This window comes from Lepisosteus oculatus, chromosome 1 (assembly GCF_040954835.1).
Source record: "Lepisosteus oculatus isolate fLepOcu1 chromosome 1, fLepOcu1.hap2, whole genome shotgun sequence".
NCBI lineage: Eukaryota > Metazoa > Chordata > Actinopteri > Semionotiformes > Lepisosteidae > Lepisosteus > Lepisosteus oculatus.
In genome coordinates this window covers 19,801,360-19,816,927 of record NC_090696.1, presented here as the reverse complement: position 1 = coordinate 19,816,927, position 15,568 = coordinate 19,801,360, and the positions used below count along the sequence as shown (strand labels likewise).

General features: G+C 52.6%; 1 protein-coding gene across 1 annotated transcript; it reads right to left on the bottom strand.

The window, feature by feature from the left end:
* Positions 1–369: 369 nt before the first annotated feature.
* On the bottom strand, positions 370–8,697 carry LOC102698273 (lens fiber major intrinsic protein-like). Its single transcript, XM_006629282.3, has 4 exons — positions 7,802–8,697; positions 4,810–4,974; positions 3,801–3,881; positions 370–3,236 (listed from the first exon to the last, which is right to left on the bottom strand). The coding sequence occupies exons 1-4, from the start codon at positions 8,159–8,161 to the stop codon at positions 3,051–3,053; spliced, it is 792 nt and encodes a 263-aa protein (XP_006629345.1). The 5' UTR covers positions 8,162–8,697; the 3' UTR covers positions 370–3,050.
* Between the last annotated feature and the right edge of the window lie 6,871 nt (positions 8,698–15,568).

Genomic DNA, 15,568 nt, shown 5'->3' with positions numbered 1-15,568 from the left:
CAGTAGGACACCCTGCAGACACACTGACCCCCCCAGGATCAGGACCGGACACCCTTGAGTTAGGTTCTCCCTGACCAACCTCCTGTTCTCCTGGGGAGTTGGAACAAATTCACATCTCGCTCTACCGAGCTATTGGTGGTGGTGGAGGGGATCCCCATTACCTGTAAAGCGCTTTGAGTGGAGTGTCCAGAAAAGCGCTATATAAGTGTAAGCAGTTATTATTATTATTATTATTATTATTATTATTATTATTATTATTATTATTATTACCGTCAGAGGGGGTCTGTCAGAGGGGGGTCTGACGCGAGTGGTGGTTTCTTACACTTCATCATGGGCTGTTGGGTTGCAATCGATGAGAGCACGAATGTCTTACAAGGGTTTTAACTTTTTATTGTTCATTTCTTGGTACATATTTATTTATAAAAGCATTTTATTTTTCTACGGGGTACGGGTACGAGGGGTGGTGTAAGGAAGGAATCAACTAGCCAAATACAAACTGAGTACAATATCTCTTTCCTGCGAATTTCCCGAAATACAACTCCAAAGTAATAACGCTTCCAAACTGCGTCAGACAGTGCCAGCCAGCTGCAGCGGCGAGTGCAGACGCTAGGTGGCACTGTTTCACAGCCAATGCACGTGGAGAGATTCTCAAAACGTTACAAGTGTGCTCGGACCCTGACGTGTTTACTAATGGTCACAGCCATCGCAAAAGCTTTTAAAACAGATTTAAAAAGGAAAAGCAGCAATGTCAGCAGTTTCACCAAGAACCTAAGCAGCAAGTAAACATCTTTTAAAGCAAGGCTAGAAGAGGATCTTTAAAAAAACAACTGTTGAAAAGATGTTAAAGAAAACAAACAAGAAGATATAAATATATAATAGTACTAGCAACTGTCATAGTATAATACTCTCAGTACCTGCAATAATTACGGACAGCAAACACAAGCATGTAAACGTGTATTTCTGTTCTGCTTTGCAAAAACCTACCAAAGAAACTGTAAAAAATAAAAAAAAAGCAGAAACAAATGGAAATTCTCCAAAGCGACCCCCAAATAAAGAGGGGGTGCTCTTGGGGTACAGGTCTGAAATAGGGAAACTGGAAACTCTGTTCCAGTGTATAGCGACCCCCCCCACCTCCCCTCAGGTCTCACCCCCTTTTAGGGAAACATGGCCACAGGCTGTTGGGGAGACTCGTTTCCATGCAGATACCAGGTATCGGCTCCGATCACCTTAATAAGCCCAGCTGCCCCCCCACGTGCACACTGTACCACGTCGCGTGGGTTAATTAGATGGTGCTTAATTAGATGATCGACGAGTTAGCACCTGAAGCAGTGATTAAGGCCATGCAGGGCACATGGATTCTAGGATTTGGGGGTCTGGGTGGCGACTCAGATGGGGAGCACGTTCCCCTGGGCCTGTCTGGGCCTCTGCCCTTCACAATCGCCGAGCCCCAGCAGGCAGGAGGGGGTCAGCCAACCTACTGTTAATAGGTGAAGGAGGTCCCTGGTTGGAATCCTGTACAGCAACCCAAGCACAGGACACATCAGCAGTGTCTGCGACACAGGTGGAGGAAGAGGAAGAGGAAGAGGAGGGGAGGGGGGTAGAGGGGATGAAGGGCAGGGCAGGGAGAGGAGTGGGAGGGTCGAGTCGCAGGTGTGAAACTCACCCTGTTCAAAAATCAACACAACGTACTCATACGTACACAGAACACCTGATTAGGAACTACGTCACTCCAGAAATGACGTCAGGATTCACTCCTGCTTTAAAAAAACGTTCAGGAATCTGAGCCAAGGGGACAAACAAGAAGTGGAAAGGAAAAACAACCCTCCGAAACAACCCCCCCAAAAAAACACACGACCCCCTCTCCTTCTCCTGTTCCCCAGATCCCTACTGAAACTCCGAAGCGTGAAACCACTGCACCATCAAGCACCCACTCCGCAACACACACACACACAAGGCCGACAGCAACAGAGGAGCCTACTTCTTCTGTGGCCCCGAAAAGCCAGATCTACTTTTCCAGCCAACCTGTTGCTACGGGAAACACAAAGGCAAATCAATCCGCCTGCTCACACGCTATAAAGACTTAACTTGAACTTCGTGTCCCCTGGGGCAAAAGGAAAAATAAAACAATAGCACAAATATGAGGGACATTTTAAGAAAAGGAACAGCACCCACAATTCTGCCCAGCCGCCAAGAGGGGTATTTGGAAATCCATTTCAGTATCAGGACATAGGACAGCCTCAGTTAAAAGACCGTTTGGGCTTTTCTGGTTTTTCCGTGGCTTCTGTTACCGCGGGAAGGGGATTTGCTCGCACCTGAGGCAATGCCGAGTGAGAAACTCGGCTCAAGCCGAGTGAATCCTTCAAGCTTGAAAGGTGCTCACAGTGAAAAGGCGCAATATAGAAAATTGGTTAATTAGCGTCTACAACGAAGAGAAAAAGTCGGTCGTGCGTCATTTCATTTTTAAAAAAAGCTTCAAAACTGCAGTTCAGCGCAATCACGGAGAGGCGTGTTTCGTTTTTTCTGCTTTAAAACAAAGCGTGCTGACACGGCACGGGAGAGACCGGCGAGAGCGAAGCGCCAGGAGAAAAACGCACCACAAAACAAGAAAAGGAAACGCTCATGGCAGCGTCCATCCCTCGTCGTGCCACTGCATCGGAAGACCAGTTTCGGAAAACCACAATGACACCCGAATGAGGGGGAGGGACGCCCGCGGGGTCCTCGGCGCTGGGGATCTCGGGACCGGGACGCGCGACCCCGGCCGGAGGAGGGGGGCGCGATGGCGCGCGTCCGCGACGGCTCCTCTTCTTCCTCGCGACCGCTCCTGCCCTCCAGGCCAGGAGGAGACCAGGGGTGGGGGGCGGGGCGGTTCCACGGTCAGTCCAGGCTCTCGAGCGCCGAGGTCAGGGCGGCTGGGGGCTTGTCTGGCGAGTGTGTGCTGGGAAGGTTAAAGGTCAGGGGTGAGCGAGAGGTCATTGTGCGAATGTGTGTTTGTTGGGATAAGGAGGGGAGGAGAAAGGGGAAGGGGGTCAGTGCGCCGCCTGTCCTTGTCTTTATAGCGCCTGTGTCTTCAGCTCTATGGGCTCTGTGCGCGAGTCCTGCTGACCGTCAGCCTCCGAGGGGCGGCTGCCCTTCAGCGTGGCCAGTCTCTCAGAAAGACCCCTCATCCGGGGGAAGAGCAGGAAGTCGTACACCAGCGCCCCGATGGCGCCCCCTATCATGGGGCCGACCCAGTACACCTGCAGAGACAGAGACGCGGGCAGTGACCCAGGAAGCTGTACCCGACACACCGCGGGAAGATGTTGTCCTCTGTTTCCAAAGGTACAGGAATCGTGAATATTAAATGTCCAGATCACTCCAGGAGAGCACATTGGTTACAGTGAACATCTTCTAAGCAGTTGTACTTTGGGACATTATGCTCACAAATGAGAGGGGGCCATTTGGTAATTAGTGGTTACTCGATCAGAGGATCTCAAGCAGCCGTTTCTTGAAAGACTCCAGGGTATCGTCTTCAATCACATGGCTGCACAGGTTGTTCCACACTCCCACTACCCTTTGTGTAATGGACACCCCCCCCGGTTTTAAATAGACTTCCACATTGTTTCCAGTTACGTCATTCTTTACACAAAGGGTGGTGGGAGTGTGGAACAAGCTGCCCAGCCATGTTGTTGAAGCTGATACCAGGCAGGGACTCTTTCAGGAAACAGGAGCTTATTGATCCGAGGATCTCGCCTGCCGAGCAGGCCAGGATGGCTTCCTCGCGGTTGTGACCTGTCTTGTGCTGCGGGCCGCCGGTCGCTTACCCAGTGGTTGACGAAGTTCCGGACCAGCACAGCCGGAGCGAAGGAGCGCGCCGGGTTCATTCCAGCCCCGGTGTAGTACATCTGCAACACACAGGAGGAGTTTCAGCGGGCCGCGCCCCCTGGCACTGCCCGCGGGCCCAGAGGCAGTCACCCCGAGACTTGTCGAACCCGTGCCCTATGCCACCCCATTGCATTGCCCAACCAGCGCCTTAATTATCAGGTACATCCCACTAATTTTTAATTACTTAAAATAATCAAGGAGCAGGCGGCAGGAAAGTTCTGCAGTGGACTGGATTGGATCACGAGGTGAGGTCAGCCTTACCTTAAGGACACATATTAGACCCGGTCAATAACCTAGAGCCCAGACCTCACGCTTACACCAGGTCTTCCTAATGGGCTCTGGGCAACTTACTGTAATTAAATCAACTACTGACTTGACAAGACTTGTTTTTTACAAAGACAATAAAAAAAACACTTGTCCTGTTCAGCTCTTGAAATCGCTTACATTTCAAGTTAGGTTATAGAGCGAGAACATTGTTAACTTGACCACATTTTTTAGCAAAATTATTGATTCTTATTAAACTCTCCTTTGCATCACATACATGGTAAAATGTCAGGTACTGTATAGATAGTAGACACACTGACACCCTGTAGACAAACTGACACCCCCCAGGACCAGGACTGGAAACACAGACCCCCCAGGACCAGGACTGGACACCCTGCAGACACACTGACCCCCCAGGACCAGGACTGGACACCCTGCAGACACACTGACCCCCCCAGGACCAGGACTGGACACCCTGCAGACACACTGACCCCCCCAGGACCAGGAGTGGACCCTGATTCCCGGGGGTAGTAGTGATATCCGAGGAATGGAGAAGGGGTAACGTTGCACCCTCCATTCCCAATTCCATCCTTCTTTTCCCAATCGGAATCAGCAGGGGCAATTTGCTCCGGGGCAGGTTGTCCAAGCCCAGTGTGTGAGCCCCGCAGAGACCCCCCTCCTCACCCCCAGCAGGTGCCCCAGGGTGACGGAGAAGCCGATGGCGAGGGCGGCGGACCCCAGGCGGCCGTTGCGGCGATCGTCCGTCACGGCGAAGACGCACACGACCAGCTGCACGGTGAGGAAGATCTCCACTGTGGTGGCCATGCCCAGACTCACGCCGGGGTGGAGCTATGGGAACACAGAGAGTTGGGAGAGGCGGGATCGTCCCTGAGAAGCTTCGTCGCTTAACTCAGTTTCCCCCCATCTGGGATTTCCGCTTAGACAGGTCTCGTACGGATCAGGTCCCTGCTAACAGGGCCATCGGCTGCTACTGTGCTAAACACCATGCTTGTAAGGGCATCACTACCTGTGCAGTTGTTGCACCTTTGTTTTTTAAAGCATGGATCTTCTGCCTCGGCCCTACGAAGGCACCGTAGCCTTGCAGGTGATGCCGGCAAGAGACCTGGCCCTCCACCAATCAGGCGCTGCGGAGCACTCATTGCGCCATGAGGTGACGGCTCGGTGGGGCCGTGTCAGGCGGGCGTGTCCTCGTGAATCCTCTCCCAGGAGCTGCTGCCTTAAAGCTGAGTCGTCCATATACAACTAGTGATACATTACATGGATATATAAACTTAATTACTTTTAAAAAAATAATAATAAATGGCCTATTCCTAAAAATCGGAGGACAGACAAGCCCTGCAGGAGCTGTGCCCACTGCTGGCGAAGCAGTTCTTGGGGTCAAAAGCATTTCAGATTCGGCAGTTCCTGAATTCAATTAATCAATTCATCAATAACTGAATTAGGAAATAAACACGCCTTAATGATCCATGGAGGCGTCCAACACAGAAATAGCCAATAATATAAATTTCATACCACACACTCCCTCCCACTCTCTGGCCACCCTTTCCTGAAATTAAATGCTGAAGGGCTGAAGCCCTCGTCACCTGATCTGTCTGTACCCGCTAACGAGGACGAGAGGGAGAACGCGATGGGCTACTCTCTCCTCCTTGGAGAGCACGTCTTCACAGACACAAAATCATTATGGTTGTAGAACATTAAATATTCATTAAAAAGTGTCAAAACTGTGTCTCGCTTTTTGAATTCCCTTGCCTATTGACCAGTTGCCGATGACACTTGATTAATAAAGCTGGGAGCAGAGCCAAGAATGAATTGTCAGATGTTTCTCAAGTGGGCGGCATGGTGGCGCAGTGGACAGCATTGCTGCCTCGCAGCCCCGGGACCCTGGGTGCAGTTCCTGGGCTGCTGTCTGTGTGGAGTTTGCATGTTCTTCCCGTGTTCGTGTGAGTTTCCTCCAGGGCTCTGGAGGAGTCTGAAGATATGCTGGCAGGTAAACTGGCTTCTGGGAAATATGGTGCGGGTGTGAGTGTGTGTGTTTGTGTCTGTATGTGTCCTGTGAAGGGGTGGTGTCCTGTCCAGGGTGGACCCTGCCTTGCGAACGCTGCTTGCTGGGATAGGCTCCAGCTCCCCTGAAGCCCTGTACTGGATGAAGTGGTTAGAAAACAGATGGACTGACAGTTTCACAGTGTTACTAACAGTGTTAGTGCACGAATACTGATATCTGCCACTAGACCCGTCTTGGCCATCCCTGAATTTTCTAATCAGGAGAAGAAAGGGGGTTTGTAGACTCAGAATCAGAAGAATCAGTTGTCTGAGAGACTGAGCACAACCAGGACGTTTCCTTTGTGCCTTTGTTTTTTGGTGACCTAAAATCTCCAACATTTGAGTAGAACGAAAACTTACAAAAGTTCCAGACAAGTGATCCACTTTAAAATCAACGACATTTCAGTCAAGAGCTCAGCAGTCATGAAGACGAGCAGGTGTGTGTGTGTGGGGGGTCTCGGGGACTAGAGCAGTCCCAGGAGCCTGTGGCTGAGCTGGAGCAACACGTTCAGAGGTACAGTTAGTTTTCCCTTTGGATTCACTGCCCGAGTCGCACCCCACTGTGGGGGCTGTGATCCAGGCAGATCCTGCGCTCTCATGCTGACTGGGTGACAGATGGATTCGATAAACTGAGCAGCGGTGTGCCCTGGGCTGAGCCATTATCTGGATGTGCAACAGTCAAAGAGGAGGCTGCTGGAGACCCGGGGGTGGTCTCTTTCTGCACACTCTCCTCCTCGAGATGTTCACGTAACCGGCAGTTAAACTCCCGCCACATTCTCCCATGGGAAGACACTATCCGTTAGCCCAGGCAACCGGCCAAGTCACCCCAAACCCTGTTGGTGGGCGGTCACGACTGCACTCTAAAATACTGCCCTAGAAGGCGGAGGGTGCCGACGCCTGTGGCTGATCCAGTTTGTCTCCGTCAGCAGGGAACGGTGCTCCGTATTTGTTCATCTGAATAGATTCCAGCTGGCGTCCTTTCTTCCCGCGAAAGGCCCAGGGGCGGGGGATCGCACAAAACCGCCCGCAGTCCTCGTGGCGTTTCGGAGAGAGCGGTGCGGCGTGCGCGTGCCAAATGTTTGAAGAACGGGCGGAAATGTGTCCAAGAACCGAGGGTGTTTTTGGTGTTGCATATTCTAGACATTAGACCCGTGAAGCGATGTGTATGTACTGTATTGCTCATATACGATGACAATGGAGAACATTACCCACCCCTATTCCACTGTTGCTCATGGCATGATAATCCCTGGTATTAAAAAAAGACTTAGTATCCCTCTTAATAAAAGTTTATTCTCATGGGAAATAAGAACACATCTACGACCAATAACCAAGACCCCTTACCACACATTAGAGCAGGACAGCTCTACTGTCACTGCACAATTGCCCCCACTGCCACAGAGTACTCTCATAATTACTGATTACTGACATATGTAGCATTTTTGCCCAAGCAGCCAGATGATGGATTATTGGCTGGAAAGGCATCGCAGGGGTGAGAGCAGGAACAAATTTGAGATCTAGATCTAATAGCAAGAAAATGACACGGAGCCCGCAACACCACATCACAGCCAGGTAGGACGCCGGGTATTACCCTGCTGTAGGACGCCAGAGGACTTACCGTGTTGAGCGCCAGGTTTCCCCGCACGTTGGTGGGCGTGACCCCATAGAGCACGGCGGCTCCAGACACGGCACCCAGCAGCTGCGCGGCGATGTAGAAGACGGCGCGGAACAGGGACATCTGGGAGCCGATCAGGTAGGCGAAGGTGACGGCCGGGTTGATGTGGCCGCCGCTGATGTGGCCGATGGACTGGATGAGCGTGGCGGCCGCCAGCCCGAAGCAGAAGGCGATGTGCAGCACGTTGTAGGGGCCGGAGGTCCAGCGCAGGGCGGCGCCCAGCCCGAAGAACACGAAGAACATGGTGCCGAAGAACTCGGCGAACACCGCCCGCCAGAACAACATGGACCGGAACTCCCACATGGTCGGCCGGAGGTCAGCACGCAGGCACAGCCGCGGGGAGGATATTCAGGGCAGGAAAGAGGATGGAGCCAATCTGTGGGCGCGCGTGCTTGGCAGGAGGGGGGATGGGGATCCCTCGGTAGGCAAAAACTAGGGAACAGCCAGACCCCGAAAGAGGATTTTCTCACGGCTAGAGCTTCGTCCTCAAATCCGGCTTGCTTTGGCTATCGGAGAGCTTTCTTTTCCGCTTGGCGTGTTTGGGAAAAACACCGGAAAAAATGAGTTCTGAAAAAGCACGGGAACGCCGTCGGGATCTGAGCCTAAGCGGACGATGGGGCCAGTTCGAGCAGCTGCCCGTGCCGAGGAGCGGGACTGGACAGATAGACTGATGTGTGTCTGTCAGCTGCGTCCAGGTCTTGTCATAGAGACACAGAGGACGTGTTGTGTCACCAGGATCTGTGCATCTAAGTGTGTCTAAGTTGTTGCTAGAAAATAACCCGGCAAGTGGACAATTGCTGAGCCCTGCAGACCGTCAGCCTCTCTGTCAGAGCGGAGCAGGGCCAGAGGGGGATTTATAACGGCCCCGGGGGAAAACCGACGTGATCGCCCCCCTCCACATCAGGGGGCGGGGGTGAGGGGCTTAGTGGGAGGGGGCTCGACAACCTCCAAAATAATGGAAAAAAAACTTAACCCTTTCCTTCACCCTCCTCGGCACCTCGCCCGCCCAAAATGTCAATGCCCCCCTGCCCCCCACAACCACCCACCATCCCTGAACTCTCACCCACACAGAGGGACACAGGGGGCAAGATCTGGCCCTGTGACTTTCAGAACTTCGCTCCCCCGGCACCCCAATAAAACTGACTGGAGCAGCTGCTACCTCACACCTCCGAGTTCTACTGATGACAGCATTTCTCGACCTTTTCACAAGCTCAGAGTGAGGTCGGGGGTTCTGGGGACCACTTTTCACTCCAGCTCAGCTCGTTACTTCATTTCATCCATAATGGACCTTGTAATAAGATGCACTGGAGCTCTGTGAGTGCTTTCAGTCCCTAATCCCATGGCAGGTTGCCTTTATATCTAGCAGCCATATCACCCTGCAGCTCACAACTGGCAACCCACTGAAGCTAAGCAGGTGTGAGCCTGGTCAGTACCTGGATGGGAGACCTCCTGGGAAAAACTAAGGTTGCTGCTGGAAGAGGTGTTAGTGGGGCCAGCAGGGGGTGCTCACCCTGCAGTCTATGTGGGTCCTGATGCCCCAGTATAGTGACGGGGACACTATACTGTAAACAGGCGCCGTCCTTCGGATAAGATGTAAAACTGAGGTCCTGACTCTCTGTGGTCATTAAAAATCCCAGGGCGCTTCTTGAAAAGAGTAGGGGTGTAACCCTGGCGTCCTGGCCAAGTTTCCCATTGGCCCTTACCAATCATGGCCTCCTAATAACCTCTCTATGAATTGGCTTCATTACTCTGCTCTCCTCCCCACTGATAGCTGGTATGTGGTGAGCGTTCTGGCGCACTATGGCTGCCATCGCATCACACTGGTGGTGGTGGAGGGGAGTCCCCATTACCTGTAAAGCGCTTTGAGTGGAGTGTCCAGAAAAGTGCTATATAAGTGTAAGTAATTATTATTATAATCCTGAGCTTCATCTGTCACTATACATCTCTAGCTGTTGTGCACAAAGAAAACTTGCAGGGGTTTCAGTTAAACCACAAACTTGATAGTTCAATGAAGGAATTCATGAATTAAGCAGGGAGCCGAGCTGGGGATTCACTGGGTTGGGGTTGGGATGCTATAATCTCAGACTAAGGCATGTGTACCTTTTCACTGCAATTAAAACAACCAAAGCGAATGAAGGAACACATTTAACAGTGTCGTATAAATTAAACAACACATACTGGGATCATCCAGAAACATACTGTACATTCCAATGCTTAGAACACTGCTGTGGATACTCGCAGGTGAGAGTTTTAAAAGGCAGGTGACATGCAGGGCTCACATTGCTATGTAATGCCCACCATGTATAACAGAACATGCCTAACCACAGCCTAATCCATGCCCATCACCTGCATGCTGCTGTGACATTCACACAGTGTCACTACTCAACTTTCTTGAGATGTTGAGTATGCGTTCAGTAGCTGGATATGTGCTTACTGTTGATGGGTTTTCACCCCCATCTTTTTCCTGAAAACCTTGGAGGAGAGTCTACATTTGGCACATTAGCCAGGTCTGATGTTGCCTTCAGCAATGTACCAGAGACTTCGCGTGCACAAATAATCACAGCTCCTGTGAGATCTCATACTGTATATCGTCCCACTTTCCCACAGCACACCTGAGGAACAGGCCTGAGCTGTAGCTGGTCATTACGCAACATAAATAGGACACCTCACATTCATGGAACAGTCTCCATCTTAGCCAGTCCAGTGTATAATGTCCGAAACTATGAAGCTCCCATGATTCGCACGACAACTCCTCCTCCTTTTGCCATTATAACAGAGCACCAAATGGGTTAACTGAATCTGTTATTCACTTAATTAACCTAAATAACAGTCTGGGGCTTTATCCCTATTGGAGACTAAGACCTGCAGTACCCAGGTACTGACCCAACTGGTGGGAAGATCACTGCACATAAGAACATGGAGGACTGGACTGGAGATCCTTCATGCCATCTAGCTAGTCTGATAGTAGCTAATTGATCTGAAGATCTCCTGCAATATATATTCCATATTCCATATCTATGTTCTCAGTTCTAAATGGCCAATATATTTCCAGTATACAGTGTGTGTGCAATCAGCATCTCAGCACCCTGAGTTCAGTCTCATCGTGCCTCAGGTGGAAGGCTCTTGCCTGGCGAATTGAACTACTTCAGTACCGAAACAGCAGTATCTTTTATAGTTTGTGTACCTAAAATTATTCATGAGGAACTCGTGTACTGCCAACGTTTCAGGAGCCCCTGGTGAACAAGAAAAGAAACGTTCTGGGTTTGTGGTTTTCCATGGGCAGACAGGCTGATGTTTTGATTGGTTCTGGGGCAGGGAATGGACCCCAGCCTGCGGGGGAGGAGTAGCTTTAGAGTTCGAGTGCGCTGCTCAGGGTGTAGTGTGTTGCAGGTCCAAGACAAGGAGAATCACAGGGTCTGCTGGTTTCCAGTCCTGAGCAGTCTCAGTTGAGCTCAGTTGAGGGATGACGGCATGGTGGAGCAGACCAGTGGTTAGCGTTGCTGCCTCCTCCTGGGGCGCTGTCTGTGTTGAGTTTGTATGTTCTCATCATGTTCGTGTGGGTTTCTGCTGGGTGCTCCAGTTTCCTCCCACAATCCAAAGCTGGTAGGTTAATGGGCTTCTGGGAAAATTAGCACTGTGTGTGTGTCTGTATGCCCTATGATGGACTGATGTCCCATTTCTGGTGTATCCTGCAGTGAGTCTGTTGCTTGCTGGGATTGCTGGGATAGGCTCCGGCTCCCCTGCAACCCCGAACTGAAAGAAGTGGTTCGAAAATGGATGGAGTTTAAGTTCAAGTTTAATTCATCTTGAAGTGGTTTACATACAGGTGGGGGCCCACTGCACAGCTGACCTGGGGCAGGAGGGAAAATTGACTTCACCTGATCTGGCTGAAACACAGACACTCAGTGAGCTGAGCTGTTAGAATGAGAGAGGTACTGTTTGCACTCAGCACAACGCAACTTCTCGCTCAATCCAGCAGTCCAGAACTGAATTGGGGGGAACTATGGGGAGTCCAGAACGTGCAGTCAGGACTGGAATTTAGCCAGGACACATCATTAATGACCGGGAGTGTTAACTGCGCTGTACAAATGCAAGTCAAAATAATGGCTGCCCTGCTTGATTTAAGATTAGACAAAAGTTTAAAAGTCATGTTCTAATTTCTAATTCTCAAATCACACAGTAAGAAAAGGCCAATTTCTGTCCAGTTTTATTTCCTTAAGCATTCTGTGGAGGCCAGTGTCAGAGAGCCAGGTGAAGCGGACTCGAGGCGTGACAGATACAGGTGATTAGAGCACCGCGCTGCAGGATGGAACTAACAGCCCTCTGCTTGAGGAATGGAGAAGACAGGCTAACAGACCCGCACACACCTCTGGACACACCCTCGCAGATCACGAAGGGGCTGGCTGGAGTGCCAGCGCTCCCACAATGCACGATGGTCATTTTCAACAGTATGCAGGCACGCCACGTTGTTTCAAAAGCTGAAAATGAGGTACAGTCAGATACTGCAGTGACACCAGCGGTGCACACAGTCAGGGGTGCCCAGGGGAGACCAGTGGCACCAGCAGTGCCCACAGTCAGGGGTGTCCAGGGGAGACCAGTGGCACCAGCAGTGCCCACAGTCAGGGGTGTCCAGGGGAGACCAGTGGCTCCAGCAGTGCCCACAGTCAGGGGTGTCCAGGGGAGACCAGTGGCACCAGCAGTGCCCACAGTCAGGGGTGGCCAGAGGAGACCAGTGGCTCCAGCAGTGCCCACAGTCAGGGGTGTCCAGGGGAGACCAGTGACACCAGCAGTGCCCACAGTCAGGGGTGTCCAGGGGAGACCAGTGGCTCCAGCAGTGCCCACAGTCAGGGGTGGCCAGAGGAGACCAGTGGCTCCAGCAGTGCCCAGTCAGGGGTGTCCAGGGGAGACCAGTGGCTCCAGCAGTGCCCACAGTCAGGGGTGGCCAGAGGAGACCAGTGGCTCCAGCAGTGCCCACAGTCAGGGGTGGCCAGAGGAGACCAGTGGCTCCAGCAGTGCCCACAGTCAGGGGTGTCCAGGGGAGACCAGTGGCACCAGCAGTGCCCACAGTCAGGGGTGGCCAGAGGAGACCAGTGGCACCAGCAGTGCCCACAGTCAGGGGTGGCCAGAGGAGACCAGTGGCTCCAGCAGTGCCCACAGTCAGGGGTGTCCAGGGGAGACCAGTGACACCAGCAGTGCCCACAGTCAGGGGTGGCCAGAGGAGACCAGTGGCACCAACAGTTCCCAGTCAGGGGTGTCCAGGGGAGACCAGTGGCTCCAGCAGTGCCCACAGTCAGGGGTGGCCAGAGGAGACCAGTGGCTCCAGCAGTGCCCAGTCAGGGGTGTCCAGGGGAGACCAGTGGCTCCAGCAGTGCCCACAGTCAGGGGTGTCCAGGGGAGACCAGTGGCTCCAGCAGTGCCCACAGTCAGGGGTGGCCAGAGGAGACCAGTGGCTCCAGCAGTGCCCAGTCAGGGGTGTCCAGGGGAGGACAGTACAGTGGCTCCAGCAGGGGTGCGTGGGTATAGGAGATGAGCCAGTGAGCTGCAGGTCAACGCTGCTGGCCAGGCGGGCTGGCTCTGATGACGTCGGTACCCGAGCAGAGGCGAACCAGCGTGCACCTTCAAGCAGAAGAGTGTCAGCTTGCCAACAAAGCCAAATGACAGTGTGAGTGAATCACCCACGGGCCCTGCGGTTGTATTTGTGGGAAACGTGTCTTAAATTCCCTGCGTAATACTTAACCCGGTTAAATTTACCGTCACACGCACTCGGCGATCCTTACTAGCGAGTGACACTGGATTTCCCTCAGACAGGATGGGATCTCTTTCTCGCTAGGCGCGCACCCCTCCCTCGTGCCCCTGGGTTTTAAGCCCCAGTAATCCAGAGCGCGCCTCGCGCTCTTTCTCTCCGGCGTCCTCTGCCCTGCTGCGGGGGGGCGCGCTGCTTCTGCCCAGAACTGATTAGCCAGAGGTTTGCTTTGTGTTCCGCTTGTTCTGCCACGCAGCTCGAGCCCGGATAAAGCCCTCGAAAATCCCTGTTTGCGGCGATACCGGGGGGGGCACGGTGGCCACCTGACTGAGAGGCTGTGCCACCGGGGCCTCGCGGCCGCTCAAAGGATACTGCTGCGTCCTGGATTTCTTTGCAAAGCGCCGAACAACACAGCCGCTGGCAGCGCGAGCTTTTGTGCTTCGGCATTGTTCTGCGGTTTTGCTTGCGCGTGCGGCGTTGTGAAGCGGGGGTGGCGGGGGTAACGGGCGGACTGCGGGAGGGGGGGGACGGAACAGCGCCCCTCGTGAGAGGGAAGGGTCCTAGCGATGAAGCGGGGTTTATGAGGTCCGGGGCAGATTTTAATCGCGTGGTCCCCCCCCCCGCCGAGGTCCTCTTTCCGGGGCGGGAAAAAAAAGTTACACAGACGCGAAGGAGGAGGAAAACAGCGCGCCGATCCATAACCCACCCGAGCAGGTTCCACAACGTCCATTCCCCAACGCAAAAACCCTTGTCCTCTACAGAGGAACTGTCAACAGTTCCGCAGTGCGTAACTCTTTCCCGCGGTGCTTAAAACCCACTGATTTTCAACACACGGCGGCGGAGAAGTGATCAGTATCCAGTCTGTCCCCCGTCCTCCCCTGCGGCGATGTGTTTGGAAAGCTGGAGAGACTCGCCGGGTCCTGCACACGTGCTCACAGCGAGAGTCCCGCTCCCGCCGGGCTTCATCGCGGCTGGGCTCCGCTGCCTGGCCGAAGACTTAATTGACTCGTGAGTAGGATGTGTTCGAAGCGTCTGGCTGTGTTCAGCTCTTGGACACGCGGAACGTGTTCAAAGTCGCTTTCCAGCAATTGCATCTTAATATGTAACATAAAATTCCAAACTTTAGAGTAATAAAAAAAAAACATCATAAAACTTACGAATCAAGCAAACTGCGAGTTCAATTAAGGCTTCAGTTAGGCAATTAAGCTCAGCTGCAGTGGGCATACTCTGGTGTGACAAAGCAGAGGGTGCTCAGCACATCTGCCTCAGCAAGCCCAGGGGCGACTCTGACTGTAAGACGTCTACAGAAGGACGGACGACTGGAGGACATGGAAAGAATTGACCTTCATTCATCCATCCATTTCTGAATCCGCTTCTTCCCAAGCAGGGTCGTTGAGGAGTCGGAGCCTATCCCAGCACAAGGTGCGTTGCACACTCACACTCACACCAGGGCCAGTTTTCCCAGAAGACAGTTCACCCACCAGCATGCCTCTAGACTGTGGGAGAAAACTAGCACAAACACGGGGTGAACATGCGAACTCCACGCAGACAGCACCCCAGGTTCAGAATCAAACCCGGGGCACCAGCGCTTTGAGGCGGCAAGTCTAACAACTGCACCAAATTTGCCTCCTTAGGCTTAAAAAAACGTTTCGACTTTCCCAATATCCACCAGCAGATGTCGCCGTTTAGCATCGTCTCCCATGTTCGCTCTTGATCTGTTTCCTGCGGACGTATTCTTAATGCACTTCCTTCAATATTCAGATCGTTCGGTGCTGGAAGAACAGGCTTGCCTCCTCAAGATTAACTCAAACTCTGGCAGAGAGGCAGCTATATGGGCCTTCAAACCAAGTGCAGTATAAATGCAGTGTATTTACTATGCATTTGGAAAGACGCAGGAAATCAAGCTAGCTGGGATTGACTTCAATGTGGGTCAGCCCATACGGCACAAGAAATGGAAAATACAGTAA

What these genes read in the sequence shown, in the direction of transcription:
- LOC102698273 (XM_006629282.3), bottom strand. Translation starts at nt 8,161, where the DNA reads ATGTGGGAGTTCCGGTCCATGTTGTTCTGGCGGGCGGTGTTCGCCGAG. An exon ending in GAAACCTGGCGCTCAACACG is followed by an intron (nt 4,975 to 7,801) that starts GTAAGTCCTCTG and finishes GTGTTCCCATAG; the next exon opens with CTCCACCCCGGCGTGAGTCT. An exon ending in GGAACTTCGTCAACCACTGG is followed by an intron (nt 3,237 to 3,800) that starts GTAAGCGACCGG and finishes CTGTCTCTGCAG; the next exon opens with GTGTACTGGGTCGGCCCCAT.